The 27,876-nt window shown below is 48.1% G+C and overlaps 1 protein-coding gene across 2 annotated transcripts; it reads left to right on the plus strand.

Moving 5' to 3' along the window:
• Nucleotides 1-627: 627 nt before the first annotated feature.
• Nucleotides 628-24,088, plus strand: LOC111139862 (zinc finger protein 274). 2 transcript variants are annotated; one of them, XM_022492283.1, is made up of 8 exons: nt 628-671; nt 1,143-1,213; nt 1,936-2,062; nt 2,819-2,914; nt 17,336-17,818; nt 21,059-21,159; nt 22,304-22,430; nt 22,901-24,088. In XM_022492283.1, exons 2-8 carry the CDS (start codon nt 1,181-1,183, stop codon nt 23,812-23,814), a joined length of 1,881 nt encoding a protein of 626 aa, XP_022347991.1. In that variant the 5' UTR covers nt 628-671; nt 1,143-1,180; the 3' UTR covers nt 23,815-24,088. The 2 variants fall into 2 exon arrangements, with proteins under 2 accessions (XP_022347991.1, XP_022347990.1); XM_022492282.1 differs by lacking the exon at nt 628-671 and adding an exon at nt 2,344-2,444 and having other exon boundaries at nt 1,150-2,062.
• The last annotated feature ends 3,788 nt before the right edge of the window (nt 24,089-27,876 follow it).

Genomic DNA, 27,876 nt, shown 5'->3' on the forward strand with positions numbered 1-27,876 from the left:
TCCACATTCGGCGCCGCCCCACTCACTTCCGTCAGTCGTCTCACAGCCTCTTCCCTGAACTTGGGTGGACTTTACTCCGCCCTCCCACGTCACTCGCCTGTCCCTCCCCGTCCCCCAATCGTGGCTGGACGTTAGCTCCGCCCCCTACGCGCTTCCGGCCCGCCCTGCTCCCACCCCTCCTTCCTCCACATTGGGTAGGAGTAGCAGTTTGCCCCAGCCCTCTGCGCTTCCCTCCCTGCCCGCTCTTCCTCCTCCGCGCAGGGACGTAGTAATCCGCCAACCACCCCCTCAACCCAACTTTAATTAACTTCCGGCCCATCCCCTGCGCGCTCCTTCCCTTCCCAACTTCCGGTTCATCCCACGAGTGGTCGCCCTCGTGGCGGAGCACGACTCTGTCCTGGCCTGCCCTGTTACTTGGAAAATTGTTGAGGCCCCGCAGCTTGGCGTACCCAACTCGAGCCATCCCCCAATCCAGCTGGCCCACCGAGGGTCGCCGGCGAGGGCCCTCCACCCGGCGGCCCGCGCTTCGCCTGCTATCCGAGATGGCCGGCCAAGATGGCCGCCACCTGGGCGAGGTCGGGCGGGCACGCCGCAGGGGTGGCTGGGAGTTGTAGTCCAGGCTGACGCATTTCGCCGCAGGCCGACGGTCGCCATTGTGCGCGGCGCGCTGGGTGAGTGTGGCGCGAAATCTCCCGTCGGGGCTGTGCGGAAAGGTCCCAGAGCCACTCCTCGGGGTGTGCAGCCTCAGTCCATTACCAGCCAAGCTCAGCAGCCGGAGGCCGACTTTGCCTGCCGTCTTCCCGCCGCGGGGCCGGAAGGGGCGGTGTGGTTGGGGACTCGGGGCCCTGAGGAAAGCCAACTCTGCAGGCGTGGGGTCAGGGCGGCCCGACCCGCACCGAGCGGTGTGCGGATTGGGAAGGGAGTAACTCCCTTTGGGTGGGAAGGTATGAGGAGGGTCTCCTCTCGACTAGGGGAAACGGGCCCTCTAGGTGTCGGGGAGTAGGTGGAGACGACCCTTTCAGGGCGTTTTTCTAGGTTGGGGTTATCATTTCACGTTGATAGGACTGCTACTGGGCAAAGGAGGGGCCACTCCTCTGCGTAGCCCTCATACCCCTTCTACCTCCCAAATTCGACCTCCTCAGAACTGCCCACTCCCACGAGATACGTCGAGAAGGAAGGTATGGCCTCCGGGCTTCCGACGGCCTGGCTCCGTGTGAGTAGAGTTTCTCAGTCTACCCCTGGATCTGGGTGTGGGGGCGGTCGGATGGTAGTGGGATGCCACCTTCCTGAGGTAACGTCAGGCCCCAGAGCATCTTGGGGAGGGTTGAGAGACTGGCCGGGAATGAGACGCAGCTGAACGGATGAACCAAAGGTTTCTTAACTTACCCAGAAAATGGTTAGAGTACGGGTTAGGGTCTGGGGGATTCTGATTTATCCTTTCTATTGTGGGTAGGCATGAGTAGGTTTAAACATGGATTAAACTCACATTTTTATTTCAGTAGTACTTTGGCGTCTAAGCTAGAGGGGATTAAGGGAAAACAGGAGGATGGATCCTTGACTGTGAAGGAAGTAGAGAGGCAGCACAGGCAGTGGGTGGGGGCTGAAGGCTTGGGTGTGATGATTCCGCTCTCAGAATTCCCTGCTAGGGGGTATAGACGCTAATGCCAGTATCGGAATCCCCGAGTTAATGAAAAATGGAGAGGTCCAGAGAAAGAAGAGCCCTCTCTGAACTCACATGCTGTCCTCCTTGCCGTGACCTGAACAGGGTCAAGCTTGCGTTTGCTCAGTTTCAGACAATTGCAGGAACACTTGAGCCACCTGGAATGCGTGCAGGTCACCTTGTAGACTGTGCCCTCACGTGCTGGGTCAGCCTTCCCCCTCATGTCAGTGTAGGTGACGACACACCGTGGCTGAACAGAAACCTGTGGGTTTTAGGAACCAGTGGCCTTTGAAGATGTGACCCTCGGTTTTACTTCAGAGGAATGGGGACTGCTGGACCTCGAACAGAAGTCCCTGTACAGGGAGGTGATGCTGGAGAACTACAGGAACCTGGTCTCAGTGGGTAAGGATGGTCTCCATGTCAATAAAAATATGCGCTTTGCAGCTCGAATGTGGTGCCTCTGAAGTGTGTGTCTGCTTGGGCTCAGGTTGCAGGGAGGAGCGTGCAGTTGTCAAGGCCCTGGGGCCTGAGGGAGAAGGCTTTAATTTGTACCTGCAGGGAGAGGGCAACTTCACATATGACTTCTGAAGCCACCTAGTCTGTCCCTCAGAGGTTTTGAACGCTAGGGAGGTAGGTCTGTCAGGGATGTAGCTGACTGTAATGGATGCTCATTTATGTAACAGGAATTCCATAGGATGTGGGGTCAAGTGTTCCAGCAGTTCAGGAGTATCACTGGAGACTGATTGCTTCCATTTCTTTGTGGTGTGTACTTTTCCACTCTTAGGTTAGTGACTGCATGGCTATGGCACCCAGCATCATGTTCATATTCAGGGCGGAAAGAAGGGGAGGGGGCAGCCCTGATTAGTTCTCTTTTCCCACTTCCATATTTAGCAAGGGAGAAAAAAGCCTTAAGGTCCCCAGCTGACTTGTTTTCTTTGTATCTTGCCAGCCAGAAGTGGGTCCCATTGCTTCTTTTAGTGGCAAGGGAGTCCAGGAAGGCATGTAGCTAAAAAAGGGAATGGATTGGGTTATCATCACCACGGTAGACCAGAAGTCATGCCCTTGGAGGGAAGAATTCAGGGACAGCATGTGCCGCAGCACAAACGCATTTTCTCCTGAACACAGACCCCCAAGCCCTGTCTCTTTTCCCTTGGGCAGAACATCAGCTTTCCAAGCCAGATGTGGTATCTCAGTTAGAGGAGGAGGAAGCGCTCTGGTCGGTGGAGAGAGGAATTCCTCAAGACACCTTTTCAGGTGAGAACCAGGCTCACAGAGTCCTGGTAGGGAATGGGCTGACTGGTTAGTCAGGGACTGGTGTCTGAGAGAAGAAGATGGACAGGAGAAAACCCAGATGGGGTGGTATGAGGAGTAGCTGCAGACAAGCTGAATCAAACTGTTTTCCTCTGGTCTCAAGAGTCAGGGGTGTCCCACTTGGTTGAACGTGAACTTGCTGCCAGTGGCATGTTGGCCCTAGGGGCTCCATCTGTTCTACTGTTCTTTCATGTAATCACCAGTAACTGGTGTGTCTTTCCAGACTTTTTCTTTATAGATCTTTGCAGGTAGGTATATGAACGTATGTTTATGACTTGGGGGAGTTATACTGGATACAAACAGGCCTGTTTCATTTATTTTAACATACTTTGTGGTCCATATTTGATTTTTTCCTCTTGATAATCTTTCAAGTTGTTGGCAGAAAACTTCGTTGCAAAAAAAAAAAAAAGAAAGAAAAAAGAAAACTTCGTTGCATACATTTTTTTGCACTTTCAAGTTTTTTTGTGTGTGTGGGTTTTTTTGTAGGTAGGATTTGTGAGATAGAACTTCGGAATCAACCAAGTAGAAGCTAAAAATCTGGTAGCAACAGATTGCTGTCTAAAATCCTTTAAAATGCCTGGAGCTCCTCAATTACGTGAGACCTTTTCCTGTTCATTGCCAGAAATTTAGAATAATCTTCTTAAGGTTTTCAAATCTGATAGTATGTTCAGTTTAGTTCACATTTCCCTCATGAAGGTTTGGTTTGTTTTTTTTTAAGATTTGTTTATTTATTTACTTATTTGACAGACAGAGATCACAAGCAGGCAGCGAGGCAGGCAGAGAGAGGGGGAAGCAGACTCCCCACCAAGCAGAGAGCCCGATGTGGGGCTTGATTCCAGGACCCCAAGATCATGATCTGACCCGAAGGCAGAGGCTTAACCCACTGAGCCACCCAGGCACCCCATCCCTCATGAAGTATTTTTACAAGTTTATAGACCATTTATATTTTTTCTTTTGTGAGTTATATACTTTACTCCCCCTTTTTTTCTGTTGATTTTTGTTTTTTGGGGTACAGTATTTTGTTGGGAACTCTTAATTATGGGCATTAGTAATACAAATATCCCAGACAAACATTTATCACTACCTTTAAATTTAAATTTAGTCTCCATAAAGAAGTTTTATGATTCAGGTATTTTTCCTTTCAAATCTCTTTTTATTCCTATTCATAACACAGAAAGGAAGATTTTATAAATACTTTCTTGTGTTTCAGTATTGGTTTTTGTTTAATGGCTGCACTTACATGGAGTTTCTTTATGTATAAGGCATGGAGCGTAAGTTCTGTCAGCACATTTTCTGACTAGATTCTTCCACTTATCAGAAACACCTTCTTTATCATAGATGTAACTTCCCACAGTCCTCACGGGTAGCAGGCCTCTGTCTTGGTCCCTTCTGTGTTCTTCATCTCAGTCTGAGTAAATACTTTTTTGCTGTATGGATGGTAGTTTTATAACAAACTTGGATAAATGGGAGCTCCTCTCATTTTTTAAAAAAATTCTTTGTTGTTCTCAACCACATGGTTTACCATATGAACACTTAGCATCAGCTTGTCAGGGATTCATTGAGAAAATCCTGTTAGAATGATTGGATTTAGAATTCCTTGAGGCAGAATTGGTCTGTCTAGTCAAGATTTGACACAAGTAGGGTGCCTGGGTGTCTCAGTTGGTTAAACTACTGCCTTTGGCTTGGGTCATGATCCCAGAGTCCTGGGATCGAGTCCTGCATGGGGCTCCCAGCTCTGTGGGGAGCCTGCTTCTCCCTCTGACCTTCTCCTCTCTCATGATTTCTCTATCTCTCTCTCTATCTCTCTCTCTCAAATAAATAAATGAAAAATCTTAAAAAAAAAAAAAATTTGACACAAGTATACAAAGAGATCTGCTCTCCTCACCGTGCTATGTCAGGCCTTCTGAGTGCTGTTGGGCTTTCTGTGTGGTTGCTGTCGATCTGCTCATGTTAGTCTTCCTTTGCAATATCACGTAGTTGATCCAGATGAGCCTGGCATGCTGCTAACTTCTATTACTAGTTGTCTTACTAGTTTCTTACTGATTTTCTCAGTAGAGTCATTTTATCAGCAAGTATAAAGGAAGAGGCAACTGTATTAGTGTTTTGTTTTTTTACTTCTTTTGCCCAATTACATAATGACATTTCATCACAGCTGGTACTTCTAAAACACTGAAGCTGAGAGGGTGAAGAGTGAATGTCTGACCTAAATAGGAAAGTTTCTCAGCTTTGATGAGCATGTGCTGGACTCTGCTTTAATTTAAATCAGTTATATCTGGATAAAGAAATAGTCATTTAGTCCTTTCTGATAAATGATAGCAATAGCCCCAGTTTTCCCTCATAGCCTTCCATGGTGATCATAGTGATTTTCTCCTTTGAACAATTAACACAGTGACCTAATAAAAATAGAAGTGCCTTTGTTGTAACATGATGCTGACATCCACTGACACATCAGTATTCATAAATTAGGTGGGGGAGGTGGGTGGATTTCTTTCTTGTGGTTTTTCTTAGTCAACTTTTATATGGGGATGTGCTGATTTTGTAAAGAAAACTTGGGATGCTCTCCCTTCCCTTTGTTCTGTGTGTTCTAATGCAAGTGTTATTAGAACTACCAGATTCTAGCTGTGTTCACCTATGAAATCTGCACCTGGTCCCCATCTTTGGTGATGATTTTCTGTTTGCCACAACACAGACTGGCATCTCTTGTGACTCTCTGCCCTTCCTCTCCTGGACTCAGTTTGATGGCTCAGCATTAGTGTTTTTTTCTTTTCCATAATCAGAGTCATTCCTTTCATTCCCTATGAATTCCAGCCATGAGCACAGGTCACTAGACTATACCTCACTTGGAAGGTTCCCAGCAACACAGGCACTTTGTATCCACCCACTGTGGTGTCTTTCCTAGTTGTTCCCCTTGCTCTGGCCTTCCACAGCCCCTTCCTGGGTGGTGGCTCTGGTTGTGCAGGTCTGTGTCTCATCCTCCCTGGAACTCAAGTCCTTTGTTGGCAAACCTTTCAGCTTTGGACTTCTGGATGATCTAGTAGTTCCTCTAATCTCGCTTCCTGAGGGATTTGGGGCACATCTTGAGAGGACTGGCTTAACAGGTGACAGGAGATTCTGAGGTGATATCCCAGAGCAAGAGACCATGTACAGGGAGGCTTACCAGGACACTTTATTACAGACTGTGCCTGAGGTAATAGGTGTTTTGTGCTTTGTCACAAAGAGTCCTTTGCTTGTTTTCCCTCCACTGCCTGTCCTGGTTACACCTCACAAATACTGTGGAAGTTCTCTTGGGTCTTACGTAGTACACTAACCACTTTGGTAGGGAACCAGAGATAACATAAGCCTTGCCATGCTGGACTTTGTAGTCTGATGGATTATGGCCTCTACAAACAAGTTCCCCAGATGCAACTCTGAACAGATAAGTAGTGGAAGGACTGAGAAGAAAAAGAATGTGATGTGGGGGTCATGGGGAATTACTACGCTAGAGGAGGTGGTTGGGGGGGCACTGCAGGAGTGAAATTTTAAGCCAGTTCCCAAAGAAAAAGAACTCTACAGACATGTGAGTGGTGGTAAAGAGAGCTTCCAGGTACAGAGACCGTATCTGGGGTGACCATGAGAATGGCGTAAGCTTGGCACACTCAGGAAACAGCCACTAAGTGGGCTGGGAGGAGGTAGCTGAGGTATACTGACAAGCAAGCTAGGTTTGGCAACGCACACAGGGCTTCCACTATGAGTAGAGTTTTGATTGTTATCAGGCAGGTGTGTGATGTGGCTTTTCAAGCACGCTTCAGGTGGTTATGAAGAAGGAACTGTAGCAGGGCATAGATGAAAGCCCGCCAGGGAGCCGTGGTAGGTAGCATCTAGGGAAGAGGTGATGACTCCTGGCCTGAGAATAGCAGAGGGGCTGGGGATAAGCCTGCATGGCCTTCTCCCAGTTCATAAGTGGATTCACTGGGGCCAGGTGAGTAGTGGCCAAAGGAAAGGAAGCTGCCAAGAATCCTTCAGAGGTGAAAGCTTCAGGGATTTCCTATGACTATTTGTAATGTATGCGTTTACCATATACACTCTTTGTATGTATCACCATCTAACTTAAAAAGGAGAAAAATTACTCTTCCTGAATATTTGGTTTTAGTCAGTGACATGAGGAAAACTGGTAAAGCATAAACTTCTGAAGGGTAGAAATAAAGGCTTTGTTTTGTTTTTTCTTTGTTGAGGCAATTTTAAAGAGAGTAATATGAATGGTACAAAGAACTCCCCTACAGCGTTCACCTAGATTCAAGTTTGTGGAACTGTCCTATGTCCTGACTGGTTCTGTTAATGAAGTGTGAATGAGAAGGGACTTGGAGACCTCCAAGTAGAGGTTTGTGAAGCCAGTGGAATGCCCTTCTCTGGACTTCAGAAGGAGTCCCGGCGAGGCATAAAAACTTGGGAATCATAGGTGTTTGGAATGGCATGCTTTATTTACTGTAAGATGAGACCATCATCTCCAGCAGTGGTCTCTGCCATCACTGGTGTAGTGGTACCTCTTCCAATGCAGGGAACGGGGTTTAAGTGGAAAGCTCACCTTTCTGAGGCAACTCATTTTGTGTGGCTCTGCAGCTCTCCGTGACAGCAAAAATGCCAGCACAGACATTGGCTGAAGTAGAAGGGACACTGAGTAATAAGCAGTTAAGACATGGCATTCATCTTTTTTTTTTTTTTTAAGATTTTATTTATTTATTTGACAGAGATCACAAGTAGGCAGAGAGGCAGGCGGGGGTGGGGGGGGAGCAGGCTCCCCTCCGAGCAGAGAGCCCGATTTGGGACTCGATCCCAGAACCCTGGGATCATGACCCTAGCTGAAGGCAGAGGCTTTAACCCACTGAGCCACCCAGGCGTCCCTACATGGCATTCATCTTTAAGAAGGCACTGATTGGGGAAGATGTTGTGAATATAAGGAATGTGGATCACTATTTGATGGCACTCAAGTGTTTAGCCATCACTCTGTCCTTTCAAGAAAGTATTGCCACATGTGTGTTTTGGGAGGAAAACGATATAACCTAGATTTAATCTGTAGGAAAGTAGATCTATAAGAAAGCAATGGAATAAAGACACTGTGTTGAAGGTCATGATTACATGACCTTCAGGTTTTACAACCTTCAGATGACAGCTTGCAGGACATTTAATTCTTTGGACCTGTCAAGGAATGAAGCAAGAGAGATGAACCCTACAAATATGAATGTAGCAACACTCATAATTATTGTGAGCTTTAGCAGAAAAAAAATAATTTCTACAAGGAGATTATTTTGGGGGAGGATGAGAAGGAATCCTTTTCTATCTTTTCACCCCTTGTGTAGCCTGAGAGGACTCAGACTATAAAGCAAATGTGTAGTGGGTGTAGGAAATCCGTTGTTTTACACAAAGGATAATTCATTTAAGAATAAGAGTACATAAATGTGTTTAGTGTGAGAAAGCCTGTTTTCAGCTCAGCCTTTAAGGAAAGGCTCGCATGGGAGACTAATGTGCAAAGACCTTGAATGGAGGAAATTCTTGAGTTTTTTGACATGAGAATTCAAACAGGGAAGAAAGCCCAGGAATATTATCATAGCGGGAAAGGCTTCCGGCCTAGTTCACTTTGGTCTGACTTGAGAAAGCTCACACTGGAAAAAATAAAAACACAAAAAACCAGTTGTATCAGATGTGGTAAAGTTCTCACGCCAAATAATTAACCTCTGAGAACTCCAAAGCCGAGGGAATGTGACTGCTGTGGTAAGATTTCATGCACAGCTCTCTTACTCAGCATCATAGCAGTCATACTGGAAAACACCTGAGAATGCAATAAGCAGTGTTAGGAAGGCTTCAGAGGCACTGAACCCACTGGCAAGAAGTCCTTCAGTAGGAGTCCTCATTGCACTCAGCATCAGAGGACTCATATGCTGCAGACCCTCAATGTAATCTGTGCAGCCAGTCATAAACCTTAGTTCCCACTGTATCTGACAGAGTAGCAACAACAAAACAAAAAACGTACACTAGAGAGAACCACATCAAAGAATAAAAATGAAATATCTAATTCTATTTTTATATCAGATAAGCATGCAGAAGGCAAACTCTAAATAAAACTTTGGTCACGTAAGTATACAGATACAACAAAACAGATCTTGTCTTTCCCAGCTTGTTCTGTTATCTGACCTGAACACCTAGAACAAATACTAAACAACATGAGGGGAGTCGTCTTTTAGTTTCCCATGTATGTTCCCAGTTGCTAAGACAATGACAGTCTCTAGCTCAGGAAACTGTTGGGAGAAGGAACAGCTGAAGAAACTAAAGAACAAGAGGATGTGGGGCGCCTGGGTGGCTCAGTGGGTTAGGCCTCTGCCTTTGGCTCAGGTCATGATCTCGGGGTCCTGGGATCGAGTCCCACATCGGGCTCTCTGCTCGGCAGGGAGCCTGCTTCCCTCTCTCTCTCTGCCTGCCTCTCTGCCTGCTTGTGATCTCTGTCTGCCAAATAAATAAATAAAATCTTTAAAAACAAACAAACAAAAACAAATCGGAGATTTTGAAGACAATGCCAGGCTGTGAAACAGGAGGGCGGGTAATGATACAGGGAACTCTTGAGATACATAATACCATTAAGAACTCTGACAGGCTCACATCCTAGGGAGTGGGCCAAGAATTTAGAATCTTGAGTGACTATCAGAACATTTTTGGCAAGAATTCAGCCTGGCAGAGTGTGGTCACATACTGTGCAACTGTTATTCAAGAAAACATTCTCTGTCACCTTCCATATATTTGCTCTTTTGGACCCATGTAATCTTGATCCTTTTATCTGGAAACTGCTTTGCCTGGAGTCCAGATGTAATTCCCGGGGTAATTTCAAGTCCTGAAAATGCCTTTTAATGGATAAGAAGGACAGTAGGGGCACCTGGCTGGCTCAGTAGGAGGAACGTGTGACTCAATCTCATGGGTCTGGAGTTCAAGCTCCACAATGGTTATAGAGATTGCTTTAAAAAAAAAAAAAAAAAATAAGGAAAACAAATGAACTACGAAGCATTTGACTCCAGAAGTCCAAAGGAAGGAGGAAAGATAAATACGGTTCAAATACATGAATCAGAAATGGAGAAGAAAAAAAAGGAACCCAAGCTAATTTTTTGGGAGGATAAAATGCAAAAACCAACTGATAAAATAGAGGATAAATAAAAGGCAGTTTAAAAACCTGCACAGGGAAACAGCAGTACATTCAACAACGTGTAGTTTTCAGTATAATACTTTGTACAGCTGTAACAGAGTAAGCCAGGTCTGTGTACTGATGTGAAAGTCTCCAAGATACATATGTTTCTTAAATACATATAGTTTAAGATGTATAAAGTACATAGATGCATGTAATATCAATGTCTTTAAGAAAATACACAAAAACAATTGTGTCAGTTGGTTATCACTGAATATAGAAGCTGGTAGGCTGTAATGGCTTCCTGAGAAGAAACTGGGTGGGAGGGTAACGTTGCATTTTAAGAAATGTTGCCCATAACCATGCTGATGAATTGAAAATTGCTGTCTCCTTCTTGCTGTGTTACTAGTCCCTGACACAGTATAGGTGCCCAGTAATTGTTGAGTGTAGGAATGAACAAACAATAAAATGGAAAGATACCTGGAAAAGTGTAAGGTTGTCAAAATTGGTCACAGGAAAAATACCGAAGTTAACTTTATAAGAACAAAGTGGCCAGCTGCCTGTTACTGACTTGGGCAGTGAGTATTTTCCTACCTCTTGTTAAAAGATAATTTCCATGAACGTGAGCAGTTCGGTGACAGAACAGGTTGGAATGTTGACAGATTCCACAAAGTATACATAGCACTGTTCTCACTAAAGCATAGAATAAGAAAAATATTAAAAAGGAAATACTTGTAATTCAACAATGACTTGGAAAAAAACTAATCCTCTGAAATAGTTTTTAAGAGTTAATCAGTGTGACAAATTATAAAATAATAGACTAATAGCCTTGGCTTATACCAGGAGTAGCCAACTTAAAAGATTTTAATAGGTTTTTGAAATGGGATCTAGGAATAAATTATTTAAGAAATGATTAGGAAGGGGCGCCTGGGTGGCTCAGTGGGTTAAACCTCTGCCTTCGGCTCAGGTCATGATCCCAGGGTCCTGGGATCGAGCCCCGCATCGGGCTCTCTGCTCAACAGGGAGTCTGCTTCCTCCTCTCTCTCTCTGCCTGCTGTTCTGCTTACTTGTGATCTCTCTCTGTCAAATAAATAAATAAAATGTTTAAAAAAAAAAAAAAAGAAATGATTAGGAACTGATAAGGAATAAAGTATTAAGGAATTTCTATTTGAAAAAATTGTAAGTGGGATATAGAATAGGTAGAAGCAATGACTTCTTTTTTTTAATCATTAGTTTCAGAGGTAGAATGCAGTGACTTCTTTTTGAGGATTTAACAAAGGCTAGAAGTGTATGAAGTCCCTTTCTTAAATCCTACCATCATTCCAGCCAGCAGCTTCTAGAGAAGTGTTGATGGAGCCATCCTACCAGTGGAAGCAGAAATGCAAGTCTGTCCTGGCTGGTCTGGGAAGAAGCAGGAATGTAAACCAGGTGTCGTCTTACCTGGTGGCCTGCACTCCCATCCTGCTCAGGCTCTCAAGTAGAAGGGAACTTTGTAGCAACAGCAATCATCCCATAATAATTTACAGGTGGGATCCAATTAAAATGCTAGTGAGATTTCCTATATTTTGACAGAAATATGGGAAAATCCAGACAGCTAAAACACTCAAATCACTCTTTGAAGCTGTGTTGAGTCAATAAATACTGCTTGAGCGCCTGGCAAAATGCCTTAGTGTTGTGCAGGGTATTAAGGCCCCCTGTCTCCTTGGGTCTGCATTCCAGAGCAGCGGCTAGCATGTGGCTGATTACATGTAAACAGAATACAGTGAACTTAAGCAGTTCAGTTCCTTAGTCACACTGGCCATCTTTCAGATGGTCACTGGTCACCTGCTGCTAAAGACTACTGTGTTGGACAGTGTATCAAGACCATTTCCTAAACAAAGAGCTGCATTGGGCAGTGTTGTAGAGAAGGTAGAGGGTGAGTGATAATGAAGCAGATACTTCAAACTGGCAGTCAGTGCCCTGAAGAAAAATGAAACAGTGGAATATGCTGGAGGGAAGTGGCATGGGTAGGCAGAACTACTTCAGAACTGGGCAGGAAGACAGTTCTGAGGAGGTGATACTTAAGAACTGGAAGGGGTGCCAGGTGAAGATGTCAGAAAGACTACAAGGCAGGGATGAGGGGAGTACAAATACCTATAGACAAAGCATACTTTGGCACATTGTGAGAAGCACCCTGTGCTATAAAGGGCATAAAAGAACAGGGTTTGGATCCCAGCTGCTATGTTCCCAGTTGTGGCCTGGGCAGGGCTCCTAGGCTCTCCCAGCATGGATTTCCCCTTGTGTGAAGGACGGATGTTATTGCTTATGGGATTATGGTATGTAAAGCCTAGGTCTTGGAGACCTTCATATAACAGTAATTACTGTTACTCAAAGACTTTGATGTAAAGATCATCAACACCTTTGGGAGGTCCTCTGAGCCTGGCTTTAGGGTTTTGAAGGCACAAGACCCGGTTGACATCCTCAGCAGTCCAGTGGGGTAGACAAACTTAGGTGATGGCATGGGGTGCCCAGCAGAGCTGAAGAGTGAGTGATGGGGAGGGGAGGAGAAAGGATGACGAACAGGGAACATTCTGGACAAGGAGGAAAAGGAACAGGGGAGTGCACAGAGATGAGGGGAGCTGAGATAAGCACTCTTCCTGACCCTGACCCCCAGCAAGTGTGTAAAAAGTCACTATTAGTTACTGTTATATTTGTGGACTGGTAGCCTTAGGATACCAGATTAGTCATGAACTCTTGAGCACTGAGGGAGAGATGGCTTACCCTGGAAGGGAAGCAGCAGAGACAACATGGGAGAAGAAAATTAAGGACGAAGAAGACAGCTCCCATCAGCCTTTCCTACATACTATACCTAATCACTTCTGTCTCTAATAAATTTAAAAAGATTAAGCACCTTGCCTAAAGGCTTGGGAATTTGTAAACAACTCACTAAACAGATAGTTGCAAGTGAGGGGACTAAATTACTCAAATCCCCAGCCCAGATCATTCAGCTAGGGGACTGGAAACCAGTTCTTGGAGCTGCCGTGGATAGACTGTTTCGGGTAGCCCCACGCAGACGAGCGGGTCAGTGAGTCCCACTATGCCCCAGTGAGTTGAGGATCCAATTCTAGCTCTGCCGGCTGGTAAACTTAAGAGGTTTCACTTTGTGAGGTGGGACGAACACTTCCTGGCAGAGACAGTGGTTGAGGGACGGTCTAAAGGATGAGCTTCGGAGGACTGCAGTGCCTAGAATGATGCGTACCCACCAGCCTCCAGGCTTGAGGCCCGTCTCATTTACTGCGTAGCACCCAGTCGGTGCTCTACGATTACCCTGCAGAATGTGCTGTCCTGAAGCGCGGCTACAGCCGGGAGAGCCAGGCTGCATATGCACTGAACTCTCAGCACCACAAGGATCAGCACAGTTCCCAACGTACAAACCTACAGGCTCTAAAACTTAAAACGGTAAGAGTTAAACATTTTTGAATGAGCATTGAGTTCAAGATCTGGAGAAATTGCCCTGGTGCCTCCAAGGGTAAGAGGAGGAACAAAATACATGATTAGGATTAGAGAAGAAATACGGGGCATGGAGTGAAATTAAAATCTACAGTTAATTTTAAGAGACAAAGTACTAAATAATCCCTGTGATTAACCAAGGAGTAAAACAAGTTTTAGAAGTTAGAAAGCTGGGAAGCATTGTGAAGAATGAAGTTTTGTTTTTGTTTTGTTCAAGTCTACTGCACGATTATTGCTCAAAATGGTACCCGTGGCCCAGCAAGGAGCCGCTAGGGAGCGCTACCTCCCCTCGCGCCCCAATATCCCGTATCAGGGGCACTTTCAAGGTCCAGGGCTGCTGGGAATTCGGGAACTTCCGTCTCTGGCTTCCTGAGTTACTCTAGGAAAATTCCCTGAAAGGGAATACATGAACTCTGCCTTCAGATCAGGAGTTGGGGTTGGGGTAGTGAGCCAACAGAAGTCCTGAGCACAAGAAGGTAATTAAACGCCAGACACAACGCAGGTGTAAACGAGTTGGAAAGGGAAGCCCCCCGATGAAATTAATACAGAAGTTTAGGGGAAGGGGTCGGAAAAGGGATATAAGCCTAGGAAAGGATGTGGCTGTGGCCAAGATTAAAAGCGCGGCCCAGGACGGGTTTTGCAACCTCAAGCGCCCAAGGCCGATCCCGGGCGGCGGGCGCGGCCCCACCCATCGCGAGCGACTCCTGACCCCACGCTGACTCACTTCTCGGATAGCGCGCTAGCAGTCTCCAGCAACAGGTTTGTGAAACCCGTAAGCCGAGGAACCCACAGGAGAGCCAAGGCTTGTAATCAGGAATTTGGAGGTGTTGGGGGGGGGTGGGAAGCCCTACGGGAACGGGAAGGATTTCGAATCGCGGGCATGAAGATGGACTAAGAGTCCGGGTGCGTCGCTGCCTTAAGGGGAAGCGACCGCGCTCTCCCACACTGGCCCCAAGGGGAAATAAAGCGCAAACCAGCAAGGCGGGTGTGGAAGTTCTAGCTGCGTCCGCGCCGCCCCGGGGCGCGTCCGCCCTCGCGGGGGGTCGTGGGAGGCACCAGAGCGGAAGAGGCCGCCGCCCGGGCAGGGCTTGAGCCGGGCCCAGAGCCCCAACATGGCGGCACCGGAGGTCTATGTCGCGGAGGCTCCTGGGAGCTGTAGTGCGCCCGTGTCGAGCGAGTGACGCACTTCTGGGCCCGGCCGGAAGTTGCGGCCTGCGGTCTTCCGGACCGGGGGATGGGGCGTGGCTGTGCTGACGTGTCACCGCGCTTCCCGGGGGGAGGGGGAGGGAGGCTGCTTCAGTCTCCCCAAAGCGAGCGGAAACGTATGCTTGTGGCTGCGGCCTCCACCGGAGCCTCTTTCCCGCCAATAGGGAAGCCCAGCCGCCCAGCGCCGCTTGAGAAGTTGCTTGATGGCAGATTTGATCTGCAGGTGCTCGCGGGGTGGGGGTGGGGCGGGGAACTGGCGGCGCCTGGGCAGGCAGCCGCTGTTCGCGTCTTTGACGAGTCGGTGGTTCTTTTTCTTTTTCAATTTAACACAGCTGCAGTGACTCCGTACCAGTAGCTTCCTGCTCTTTTTTGCTTCCCGTGGCAGCAGCTTTTCTGCGCTGGAAGAGTCACACTAAAATAACGCTTGCACGTGAATCCACAGTTTTCTTGAGCCCTGTTTTAACACCGCCTGTTTTCCAGTTCTCCGTCGTGTGTTCTTGCTCAGCGATGTGTTGTGCAGGAAGGACCCCCCAGGTGAGGGTGGGCAGAGGCTGTCTTCTGGGAGCCCGCTGCGAAGGAGGGAGGGACTGGGGAGAGTTGCAGCAAGAAAGGAAGGTCCTCCCTGGAGGGCAGAAGGAGACACTGGCAGTCGTGACACAGGCTCTGGTGGTCTGGGCTTGTTGACACGGTTCCAGTGTCACTCGCTCTGAATACTCATTCTCTTCGTGTCTTCCCCCCCCCCCAAGATTTTATTTATTTGACAGAGATCACAAGTAGGTGGAGAGGCAGGCAGAGAGCGGCAGGGATGGGGGGGGCAGGAAGCAGGCTCCCCGCTGAGCAGAGAGCCCGATGATCCAACGACTCGAAGGCAGAGGCTTAACCCGCTGAGCCGCCCAGGCGCTCCTCTTGGTGTCTTTACATCTGTGTTTCTCTTCAGAAAGCTCCCGGACCACCAGTAGATTTATCTGATGAAAGTCCCCCAGCCTTCCCTGGGCATTTGTTGCTAAGGCTTTGAGTCCACATTGTTCCAGGTAGAGTTGTGCTAATCATGTGTATTGAAAACAGCAAGGGTGAGAGGGTACATTTTTTTCTAGACATCAGCCCTGCCATTTCTGTGTTTATAGAATCATAAATCTAATGAAAATAAGTTATAATCCGTGGTTAAGTTTTTTCTATTAACTTTTTTTTCTTTCTTAAAGCTTTTAAGTCCTTTAGTCAATTAGCATTTCTTCCTGGGAGTTGTAGAGAGCTTTCTTATTTCCTGTTGGCTCATGTTTCCTCCTTAGCATTTTAGGGCGGTGCTGGAGTTCTGTTCAGTGTTCAGCAGATGCTCTTGTGAACTCTGTGCCAAGACAGAGCCCCTGACTTTCCCAGTCATCTTGGCCCCCATGGAGGCAGGATCAGATTCTGTTCCCTGTGCATGGCTGCAGACTTATACAGCATCACAGGTCTCTTAATCTTTCTTGCCTCTTCCTTTTTTTCCCCACTTTGTATTGGAATATAATTTATATACCATGAAGTTCACCTTTTGAGAGTGTATGTTCAGTGATTTTCTTTTTTTTTTTTTTTTTTTTTTTTTTTATTTTTTTTTTTTTTTTTTTGAAGATTTTATTTATTTATTTGACAGACAGAGATCACAAGTAGGCAGAGAGGCAGGCAGAGAGAGAGGAAGGGAAGCAGGCTCCCCGCTGAGCAGAGAGCCCGATGCGGGACTCGATCCCAGGACCCTGAGATCACGACCCGAGCCGAAGGCAGCGGCTTAACCCACTGAGCCACCCAGGCGCCCTGTTTAGTGATTTTCGTTATATTCACAGGGTTGCGTAGCCGTCACTGCAGTCTAATTTCAAAACATTTTCCTCATCCTCCAAAAAAATCATTTTTATTAGCCAACACTCCCCAACTGCCTCAATTCCCTATTTCCTGGGAACCACTAATCTATTTTGTGTCTGTGTTGATTTCTTCTGGACATTTCATGTAAATGCAGTCATACCATAGGTAGCCTTTGGTGTTTGACTTCTTGCACTCAGCATAATGTTGTCAGGTTTCAGCCGTACTGTAGCCTGTGTCAGTACTTTATTCCTTTTTACTGCAAAATAATATTCCATTGTGTGGGTATACCACATTTGGTTTATCCATTCTTCATTTGGTGGACATTTTGAGTTGTTTCTGGTTTGGGCTCTTATGAATAGTGCTGCTGTGAACATTCCTCTACAAGTGTTGGTGTTGACTTCTCTTTTCTTTTCTCTGGGAGGTATACCTAGGAGAATTCCTGGGTCATAATGTAAGTCTGTTTAACTTTTCGAGGAGCTGGCAGGCTGTTTTGCAGAATGGTGCAACATTCTGTGTTCCCACCAACAGCGATTTCTCCACATCGTCACCAACAGTTGTTGCCATTCATCTCTGATAATAGCCTTCCTCGTGAGTGTGAGGTAGTATCTCACAGTGGTTTGGATTTACATTTCTCTGGTGGCAGATAATGTTGATGTGCTTGTTGGCCATCTGTCTGGCTGTGCTTTTTTGACTCACAGAGTATCCTACAGCTCCACTGGACCCTCAGTTCGATCCTCTTCCTGCTGGGAATCCCCTGATGAAGATTGAAGTCGTTGAAGTCCTCACACTGAACCAAGAGGTAGCTCGTCCCCGAAACGCCCAGATCCGGGCCCTCTATGCCGAAGATGAGGGCCTGAGCCCAGATGTGCTTGGGGAGCCCACTCAACAGCTAGGCAAGCAGCTAGCTGACCCTGAGGCCGCGCGCCAGAGGTTCCGGGGCTTTTGCTTTGAGGAGGTGGCGGGGCCCCGAGAGGCCCTGGCCCGGCTGCGTGAGCTGTGCCGCCAGTGGCTGCAGCCCGAGGCGCACTCCAAGGAGCAGATGCTGGAGCGGCTGGTGCTGGAGCAGTTCCTGGGCGCACTGCCCAGGAAGCTCCGGATGTGGGTGGAGTCGCAGCACCCAGAGGACTGCCAGGATGCAGTGTCCCTGGTGGAGGATGTAACCTGGATGTCTGAGGAGGAAAGTAAGTGCAATGGAGGGGTGGAGAGAGACACTCCTGTGGGGGCATCCTGGAGGATGGGGAGAGGAGGAACTCAGGCTTCCTGGGAGAGCTTGGGGAAAGGTCATGCTGTTTCCATTTAGGCCAAGGGCATCTGCCTCCTGAACATGTTTCCGAGTCAGAGTTTTAGGTGCTTCCTTGCTGAAGTACCTACCGTAGTCTCTAGGTCAGGGAATCTGAGAATGGCCTTATCCCTGGACCTCTCTGTGGAAATGGAGAGTCTCAGGCTGGAAGAGTAGCTTCCAGCTGGAGAGTCACAGCTACCGAAACCTTTGGGTAGGCTCTGGGACTACACTCTTTAACCAGCCCTCCCGAGGCTTCTGAGAGAAGCTTACAGTTAAAGCCTTCATTTTCGTCCTTTTGGGATCTTTTCTGTACTACAAGCTAATAGAAAATGTGATTTTAATCACGTAGGTATACTCCAAGAATGCACTTTTTTTTTAAGATTTTATTTTTTTAGGTAATTTCTGCACCCCACATGAGGTTTGAACTTACAGCCCCCGGATCAAGAGTGACATGCTCTACCAACTGAGCCATCCAGACGCCCTCCCAGAGTGCCGTCTGATGTCATGCGCTCAGTGGGGGCTGTGGATAAAGTGGTGACCAAGACAGACAGGACTCAGACTCATGAGCTCAGTAAGCCTTAGGTCTAGCAGGACTGATGGGAATTTGACAAATATGCATGTGACAAATATGGGGTTGAGAAGAACTCAAGGGTGCTGGCGGAGCTCCAGGAGGCAAACTGCTGTAGCCAACACCTGGTGTGGAGTGGAACTCAGAAGTGGGCAGGAAGGGGCACCTGGGTGGCTCAGTTGGTTAAGTGGCTGACTGTTGATTTCAGCTCAGGTCGAGAGATTGAGCCCCAAGGCAGGCTCCATGCTCAGCAGGGAGTCTGCTTCTCTCCCTCTCAAGCTCCCCTTTACCCCTCCCCCAATTATCTCTCTCTCCCAAATAAATAAATTTTTTTTTAAGATTTTATTTATTTATTTCACAGAGATCACAAATAGACAGAGAAGCAGGCAGAGAGAGGTGGGGAAGCAGACTCCCCCCTGAGCAGAGAGCCCAATGCGGGGCTCGATCCCAGGACCCTGGGATTATGACCTGAGCCGAAGGCAGAGGCTTTAACCCACTGAGCCTCCCAGGCGCCCCCAAAATAAATAAATCTTTAAGAAAAAAAAAAGAAAAAGAAAAAAAGAAGTGGGCAGGATGTTCCAGGCAGGGGAGCATCACCTATGAAGGGCCAAAATGGGAGCAGTAACAGTATAATCCAAAATTAGAGAGAAATTGGGTAGGTCTTTAGTAGAAGTGAGCAGAGGCAGGCTGGCAGGCCCCTTGAAGAGATTTTTTATGTTGTCCTAAAGCAACAAGAAGTGTCACTCTAAAGCAGTGGGAACCAATCCATGAACTCTCCCTAGAAACATGCGGCATGGTCTGACTGCGTTTTAAAGACCTACCAGGTGGCAGCTTGCTCTGGATGGTGGACAGAGAAGGTCCAAATGAGAAGCAGATTGGCCACCAGAACTATCACTGTGCCCTCCACGTGGTGTGGTGGCTAGGGCAGGAGTGACAGTGGTGGGGAGCGGAGATGGGAGTACATGTGTAGGGTGCGTTTGGGGGTAAGATGACATGAAACTTGATTTCTGTCCGGATGAGTTCCATGGAACACGGACACTGAATATATAACCTCACACACTGAGAGTGATTTTTCAGATGCCATTGACTAAACCGAGGGTCTTGAGACGGGGAGATTATCCTGGATTACTTAGGTGGACCCAAATGCAATCACAAGGGTACCTATAGAGAGGCAGTCGTGAACATTAAGGGTGGAGAAGACATATGACCCCCGAAGTGGGGTGACACGAGAAAGGGCCAGAAGCCAAGTATTTTAGGTGGCCTCCAGAAACTGGAAAGGTGAGGAATACATTTTTCCCCAGAGCTTCCAAAAGGATGGTAGCCCTGCCAACACCTTGATTTTAGCCCAGTGAGGCTGGTGTCAGACTTCTGATCTCTATAATCACAAGAAAGCAAATACATACTATTTTTAGCCACTGTTGTGGCCATTTGTTACAGCAGCAACAGGAAACTGATAGAGATGCCGAGGAGATAGTTGTAGAGCTCACGAGATGAAAGCGAATCTGTCATATGTTTCACACCTTGGGATGAAGTCAGTTTATATCATAGAGGACGGAGCAGAGAGGGCTTACAGATAATTCTAAAAATCCTGCATTTGTGATCAGCAAGTTAGTTGGGACTCTCAATTGTGATTGCCAAGGGAGGAGAATTTACTGAAAAAGTCCCAGGGTGATCTACTAGCTTCAGACATGGCTGGTCCCAGGGCCTCCTGTAGTGTCCTCAGGACTCATCTCTCCTCTGTCATACTTCTCCTGGCCTCTGTCAGTTTCACTCACAGGCAAGCTATCTCCATGTGGGACCTCCCCACACAGAATTTCTCTTTCCTAAGTGTTAACAAAAGCCTCTTTGGCTCTGATTGTCTAGCTGTGGGCCCTGTATTCATCCATGATCCAATCACTGTGGCCAGAAGGAAGAAGCAGCCTGGTGTGCCAGCTTGTGTCACTTAAGCGTTCCCCTTGATGGGGGGGGGGGGTGAGGTCATTATAGAAGCCCATGGACCAGCTGGGGACAGATGAAGAGTCAGGCATGAAGGAGCTGTGGTTGAAAGGGGGCTGTAAGGCCAGTTAGAGCTGTTTTCTAAGGTAGAGGAAACATGATAGAATTCTCATCAAGATGGGTAAGTGTTAGGAGAATAAATCCAGTCTTGGGAGTCAGAGGCCAGAAATGGGGTCTTTGCTTCTGAGGACAGCTGTGAGGCCAGCTGCCGAGGCTAATGGAGAGAAGAGGCAGCTGCCTTGGAGGAGGGACTGGGTCCAGAACAGTGTCTGGAGAGGGAAGGAGTGAGATCAGGGGTCTCAGCAGTGGGGACACCAGTGCCCTATAGTAATATGGGGTGATGCATCCTGAACGATCCAGGTGTGGGGATTTGGGCACAGGCTGTGAAGAGGAGCCAGCGTGGGGACCTGAGCTGGTGAGGAGAAGGATGGGCACAGATGTCCCTGACAGGAGCAGCAACAAGATACACAATGTGTGCTGGCCCCATGGGTCCCAGAAAGAGAAATGGCTGTCATTGCCCTGTCCTGGAAGTAGCACCAAACCTGGCTGATCACCTGTGCTGATGTCTCCTCCCAGCATTACCCGGCCAGGACTCCACCTTCTCTCTTCAGACCACAGCTCCTGAGGAAGAGGAGGAGGAGCAAGTGACTACGTGGCCAGCGAAGGAACCATCTGAGGTGAGTGGGGAGTGCCACCCCTTCCTTCTTTGGTCAGAGCATCCCCTGTGAGATGACCTCCCCTTCCACCTCTCATCTCCCACCAACCAAGCCTTTCAGAGTTTCTGATTGTGAAGGGCTGGACTGCCTTGCTGCCACCATGGAGACCAAGAAAGGGCACAGTGACTAGAAGTCAAAAAATTTGGAGGCAAGAGGGAGGGGCCAAGTATTTATAGACACTTAGGAGCCCCAGGCAGGGGCTTGCAGACCATGTCTGAATCTGGGTGAGAACAAGAGAGCTCTTGTCCTTCAGAAATGCATATTTAGGTGTTTATGACAGAAAAAATTGTCTGGGATTTGCTTCAAAAATATCCCAGAGCCAGGACATAGGTGAAACAGCACTGTCCCTGTCTTGCTAACTGCTGAAGCTCAGAGAGTGCAACTGAATGATGGTGTGTGTGACATTGGTCAGGACTCTTTCTGATGCAGGTGGCTCACAGCTCATTCAAGCATAAGGTAAACTTACTGGCTCTCACATAACGAGTGGTCTGGAGTAGGCTTCAGGCAAGGCTGTATCCAGGGGCTTCCTGGTGTTGAGAGAGGGGTATGTCTGTCTAGTCCTGGTCTAATGGTTCTGCTTTCTCCCATTCCTTCTCAAGCAGACTCTGCCCCTCATGGGCAAAAGACCTCCCACATATAGGCACAGTGCCATGGGGAGGCCTCTTCCTGCTGGAGTTCTTGCCAGCTCCCCAGAAGGACTGACCTCAGTGTAGCCTCTTGTTACCCACCCTCAAGCAGCCCCAGTCCACAAAGGCAGTTCCACCACATGTTGTGGGGGGTATGCCTAGTCGGGGGGCTTATCTCAGGAGCAGCCTTCTGTAGGGAGTCGATGGGAAATGGTGAGCTGCACACGGGTGGGTAGAGTGGAGGCAGTTTGCTTATAGCACCTGTAGCTCTTAGTGAAGCAGGGACTCTGCCTCCAGCCTAGGCCCCACACTCTGATTTTGTGAGAAGGGACTTATTGGCCTCTTATGGCCCAAGTCAGCATTTCTGTGCAAACAGGGGCGCCCTCCACTCAGCAGACTATTGGGAGGCCCCAGTCATCCTTCTTTCTGTCCCAGTCAATGACCCTACTGCTCAGCAGACACAGAATGTGGCATTGCAGGAACCAGTGACCTTCCTGGATGTGGCCGTGGACTTCAGCAAGGAAGAGTGGGGGCTGCTGGACCCGACGCAGAGGACTGAGTACCATGACGTGATGTTGGAAACCTTTGGACACCTGGTCTCTTTGGGTAAGGCTCTGCCCGTGCTGGCCACTCCAGCCTTCTAGGATTGGGAGCACCAGAAGCCCTGGAGTGGGGCTCTTGCCTTCTCTGGGCCTAGTGTGAGAACTGGGCACACCCCGGAAAGTTCCGTGCACCATCCCTGCCTTCAGCTGGCCCTGTGGACCTGGAGGGTTGGGCACTGTGTGGGCAGCAGCAGCCTCAGATCTAGTGAAGGACTGATTTGCTGCCTACCTTGAAGGCATAAGAGGAGTCAGAGAGCCAGGAGAGTGTTCCCAGTTCCAAACCCGTCCCCGGCCCGGTCCCCAGCCGCGGAGCTCATGTTCTTCTCTTTGCTCCTTCATGCTCTTCAGAGTCCCCCCAGGCTGTAGGACTGTTCTTGGGGGGAAAAAGCAGCTTTTGAATACTTAGCTATGTCATACTCCTAGCCCATTTAGCACTTTCTCTTTACCGTATCCACACCTTTTGGGTTCTTTTAGGGTGGGAGACTACACTGGAAAGTAAAGAGTTAACTCCGAAGTCTGACACTCCTGAGAAAGAACCAGCCCATGACCTGAAACTGGAAGAATTCTCAAGGGATGACACCTGGTCCCCTATGTCAAGAGATCTCTCACAGGGTGAGGCCCAGGAAGTCTCAGACGCAGCACTGAAGGGGGTGGGGCCGACTGGGGAAGAAACCCTCCCTCAGAAAAGCTCCTCGTTGCGGGCGAACACTGGCCTTGGCACAAGCCATATTTCACTCCAGAAAACTCTCCCTAGAAAACGCTTGCGTAAGCGTGGCTCACGGGTTAAGAAGGTGACACGTAGTCCAGGTGTAAAAATTCATCAGAAGGACCGCAAAGGGGAAAAAGCCAGAGAAAACAGTGGTTGTGGGAGAGCCTTCAGCCGGAGCGCTCAGCAGATCACATTCACAAGAATCCACAAAGGAAGCCAAGTCTGCCGATGCAGCGAATGTGGCAAAACGTTCCGGAACCCAAGATATTTCTCTGTACATAAAAAAATCCACACAGGAGAGAAGCCGTACGTGTGTCAGGACTGCGGGAAGGCATTTGTCCAGAGCTCCTCCCTCACACAGCATCAGAGAATCCACACTGGAGAGAGGCCGTTTGAGTGTCCAGAGTGCGGGCGGACCTTCAATGACCGCTCGGCCATCTCCCAGCACCTGCGGACTCACACCGGAGCCAAGCCCTACCAGTGTCAGGACTGCGGCAAAGCCTTCCGCCAGAGCTCCCATCTCATCAGGCACCAGAGGACGCACACTGGGGAGCGCCCCTACACATGCAACAAATGCGGAAAGGCCTTCACCCAGAGCTCGCACCTCATCGGGCATCAGAAGACACACAGTAGGGTGAGATGCAAGAAGAAACAGCCTGCCTCGCAGCCGTCCATCTGAGCCGGGCGAAGACGTCGCCTCTTCAGCCTGACCCTGCCGAGTTACACAAACTGGCCTGAACCGAACGTGAAAGCAGCACTGAGTGATGATCTTAAAAGCAAAGGACAACCAAGGAAACTGCCCTGCACAGGAGTAAATAAGAAAACTGGTGGGGTGTTGTTGCTAATGAATATAGGTTAGGAAAACATTCAATTTTTCACTCACTTGATTTGCTGGTACAATTTGGTCATTAAAAATGGTAACAGTAGGGGCGCCTGGGTGGCTCAGTGGGTTAAAGCCTCTGCCTTCAGCTCAGGTCATGATCCCAGGGTCCTGGGATCGAGCCCCGCATTGGGCTCTCTGCTCAGCAAGGAGCCTGCTTCCTTCTCTCTCTCTCTCTGCCTGCCTCTGCCTACTTGTGATCTCTCTCTGTCACGTAAATGAATAAAATCTTAAAAAAAAAAAAAAAAATGAGGGGCGCCTGGGTGGCTCAGTGGGTTAAAGCCTCTGCCTTCAGCTCAGGTCATGGTCCCGGGGTCCTGGGATCGAGCCCACATCGGGCTCTCTGCTTGGCGGGGAGCCTGCTTCCTCCTCTCTCTCCGCCTGCCTCTCTACCTACTTTTGATCTCTGTCAAATAAATAAATAAAATCTTAAAAAAAAAATGATAACAGTAAAACTCGAAAATGCTTATAATGTAAGTTTAAAAAGACAGGTACCAAAAAGTCTGTGCACTGATATTATATTTGTGGTAAAGTATTTATCCATATGGACAAGGCCTAAAAGAGAACAGGGATAAATAAACTATATATTTCTGTGATAGAATCTGTGTGTTTTCCTCACCTATTAAATATCTTTTCATTAATAATTTCATATTTATAGTAAGCAGCACGAAAACAAAACATTGTCAGACCAATTCTAGAAGACTCTGTGCAAGGCTGCAGTGCCTCTGGCCCAAGATTCCAAATGAGGTAAAATGAGTGGGTCATTCTGACCCTTAGAACATCATCAACATGCAGGGAGGGAATGTTAGGTTCAGGGAATGGGAGCCTTGAACAACCACTGAAGGCCTAGAGGAAAGGAAACCCCAGGCCAGTGTGGGAACTCCCCGGGAATGTTCATTCACTTCACACATCCGCTTTTCCCACAGGACTCCTTCAAGGGAAGGAATTACCCTGGCTGGATGCTCATCACCAAGTTAAGGAAACTGGCAGCATTAGGGCATGTGTTCGATGCCCACATTTCACATTTTACCTGAAAGGACAGATTAAAAGCCTTTCTCCAGGTCACACAGCCTGTAACCTGCAGCCCATCCCACCCCTTGCTCTACAACTCCACCTCTGCTCTCTTGAGTTGTGCATAATATTTCAATACAGGTTTAAAATTCTGGGTCAGATACTGAACTTGTGCTTACCAGACATTGGCTGAATGCTGTTGGTCACACCTCTGGAGAGCGTGTCAGCCCATGCTGACAAGGATGAGGCACGTCATGCCTTCTGGAATGAGAGTACCTCACTCCTTTCTCTACAGGAATGAACAGACCCTGGGGAGAGACCAGAAAGAGAGCCAGGAGGCCAGGTGCCTGGAGACAAGTGATGGCACGCCCGCTGTCCTATTGCCCTTCGTGCATCAGGCACGCGCTTAGGGCTGCTATATCACATTTAAACATATTCACACGTTCACATCTTCGAGAGATGAACTATCTGGGGGCTGGAGAATTTACCAGGGCTTGCTGCCCACCCTCCCCTGGAGACCTTTCCGGAGGGGGAGAGCAGCTTTTTTTTTGTTTTTTTTTTTTAAGATTTTATTTATTTATTTGACAGAGATCACAAGTAGGCAGAGAAGCAGGCAGAGAGAGAGGAGGAAGCAGGCCCCCCGCTGAGCAGAGAGCCCGATGCGGGGCTCGATCCCAGGACCCTGTGACCACAATCCCAGCCATGATCCCAGCCGAAGGCAGAGGCCTCAACCCACTGAGCCACCCAGGCGCCCGAGAGTGGGAGTCTTAAGCAGACTTTGTGCTGAGTGCAGAGCCCAAGGTGGAACTTGATATCATGATCCTGAGATCACTACCTGAGCTGAAATCAAGAGTCAGACGTTTAACCAACTGCACCACCCAGGCAACCCAATAAATTTTTTTTTAAGATTTTATTTATTTATTTGACAGAGAGATCACAAGTAGGCAGAGAGGCAGGCAGAGAGAGAGGGGGATGTAGGCTCCCTGCTGAGCAGAGAGCCCGATGTGGGGCTCGATCCCAGGACCCTGGGATCATGACCTGAGCTGAAGGCAGAGGCTTTAACCCACTGAGCCACCCAGGTGCCCCGAGAGAGCAGTTTTCAATGGAGAACATCAGCAGTTCCTTTTCCAAGTCCTGGTGATGCAGGGATGTCTGTTTACCTTGGGAGTGGCCTCACCATGATGCCCAGTGTCCACTGGTGAAGGCCATAACCTTATCCTCAAACAAGGTCAGTTCATCCTGAAATGTCATATACTGATTTGTTGCCAGAAGATGGTCTCTGAAGGAGGTAAGCTAACTGCTTTCACATCTGTGCTGGTTTCAGATATGGCTACAAATGCTTTGCCTTTCCTCCAGTCCTAGAATCTGGTTGGGCTTGTGACTGCTTCCATTCATAGCGTTGGCAGAAGTCACACTGTGTAACTTCCATGAGATGAGACCATTAAGGATGCTGGGGTTTTCTGTTTCCTCAGGGAAATAAGAGGCGGTATTGTCTGCTGGAACTGGTACAAGGCTACATGATGTTGGGTGGCGAATGAGGAGAGGAGAAATCATCCCCTCAGGGTGAACAGATGAGGGGGAGCTTGCCTAGAAGCTCAGCCAGGGCCCCTGAGGTTTGGGGTCACTTACTGAAAGTGACCAAGTTGGAAATCCCGTTGGCTGCTTTAGAAGGCCAGAGAAATTCCTCTCTGAAGTGAATGGGAGAATTCCCACTTTCCTTAAAGTAGGACGAGTTGATGCAGGATTCGAATATACTAAGGTGGTGGTTCCCCATCTTTTCCCACCCACACATAATTCATAGCAGCAGCACCCACAGTTACATTCACAAGTTTGTCATCAGGGCTCAGGGTGTCTGAGTCTCCTGGGGGGTCACAGGAGGCAGAGTGACGGCCCCACAGATGTCCACTGCTAGTCCCCAGAACCTGTGAAAATGGTACTTCACAAGGCCAGAGGGACTTTGCAGATGTGATCGATTATGTTAGGATTTGGAAACAGGGAGATCATCCTGGATTATCCCCTAAGCCCAGTGTCATCACAAGGGTCGGTACAAGAGGGAGACAGGAGTGTCCAAGTAAGGGAGGAAGATACGATGACAAAAGCAGGGGTTGGAGTGATGCAGGGCCATAAGCCAAGGAATGTGAGTGGCTTCTAGAGGTCGGTAAAGGCAAGGAAATGGACTCATTTCCTGGAGCCTTCAGAATGAACACAGTCTTGGAGATACCTTGATTTCAGGCCAGTGATAGACTTCTGACCTCCAGGATGGTAAAATAACAAATCTGTATTTTTCAAACCACTAATTTTGTGGTATTTTGTTTCTGCAATGATAGCAAACTAAAGCACAGGGTATATGTGATTTCCCAGTTTCTACATATGGGTGCTGATCTGCACCCTAAGGGATGGTATATCTCAGTGGAAAGCACTGGATCTGCGGGAGGGAATGGGGTAGACACTGTGCCCTGGATTGACAATCTGAAAGGAACTAGTGCTTTGGTTCAGGTGGAATGACTCTTAGTTCTCACAGAAATGCAGATATTGGTTAGGGAGGAAGTCTAACAGTCGGAATGAGTGGGATGCTCAGACTTTTTTGGTGAGCTTGGGACAAGGACTGTTGTCTGCTAGAAAAGGGTACAAATGTAACGTCTGGGGGAGAGGCAGCTGCACTTGCAGAAGTGGATGAGGTAGAATTATGAGTCATTTGAAGGCTGGAGAAAATGGTCCAGTTCACAAACTGAGACCTGGCTTTCCTCAGAGACTTGGATCACAACATAGAAGCAACCGTATTACTCTTCAGAGCTGGCATTTAATGATAGCCAACAATCTGGACAACCATCAGAGCCCCTGCTTGGTTTT

Source organism: Enhydra lutris, unplaced genomic scaffold (assembly GCF_002288905.1).
Source record: "Enhydra lutris kenyoni isolate GAN:26980312 unplaced genomic scaffold, ASM228890v2 scaffoldscaffold122, whole genome shotgun sequence".
Classification (NCBI taxonomy): Eukaryota; Metazoa; Chordata; class Mammalia; order Carnivora; family Mustelidae; genus Enhydra; species Enhydra lutris.

Excerpts from the sequence above, each read along its gene's own strand:
- LOC111139862 (XM_022492282.1), top strand. The coding sequence starts at position 1,983 with ATGGGGACTGCTGGACCTCGAACAGAAGTCCCTGTACAGGGAGGTGAT. Across the intron at positions 2,063-2,343 it reads CAGGAACCTGGTCTCAGTGG|GAATTCCATAGGATGTGGGG; the intron begins GTAAGGATGGTC and ends TTTATGTAACAG. Across the intron at positions 2,915-17,335 it reads TCCTCAAGACACCTTTTCAG|AGTATCCTACAGCTCCACTG; the intron begins GTGAGAACCAGG and ends TTTGACTCACAG.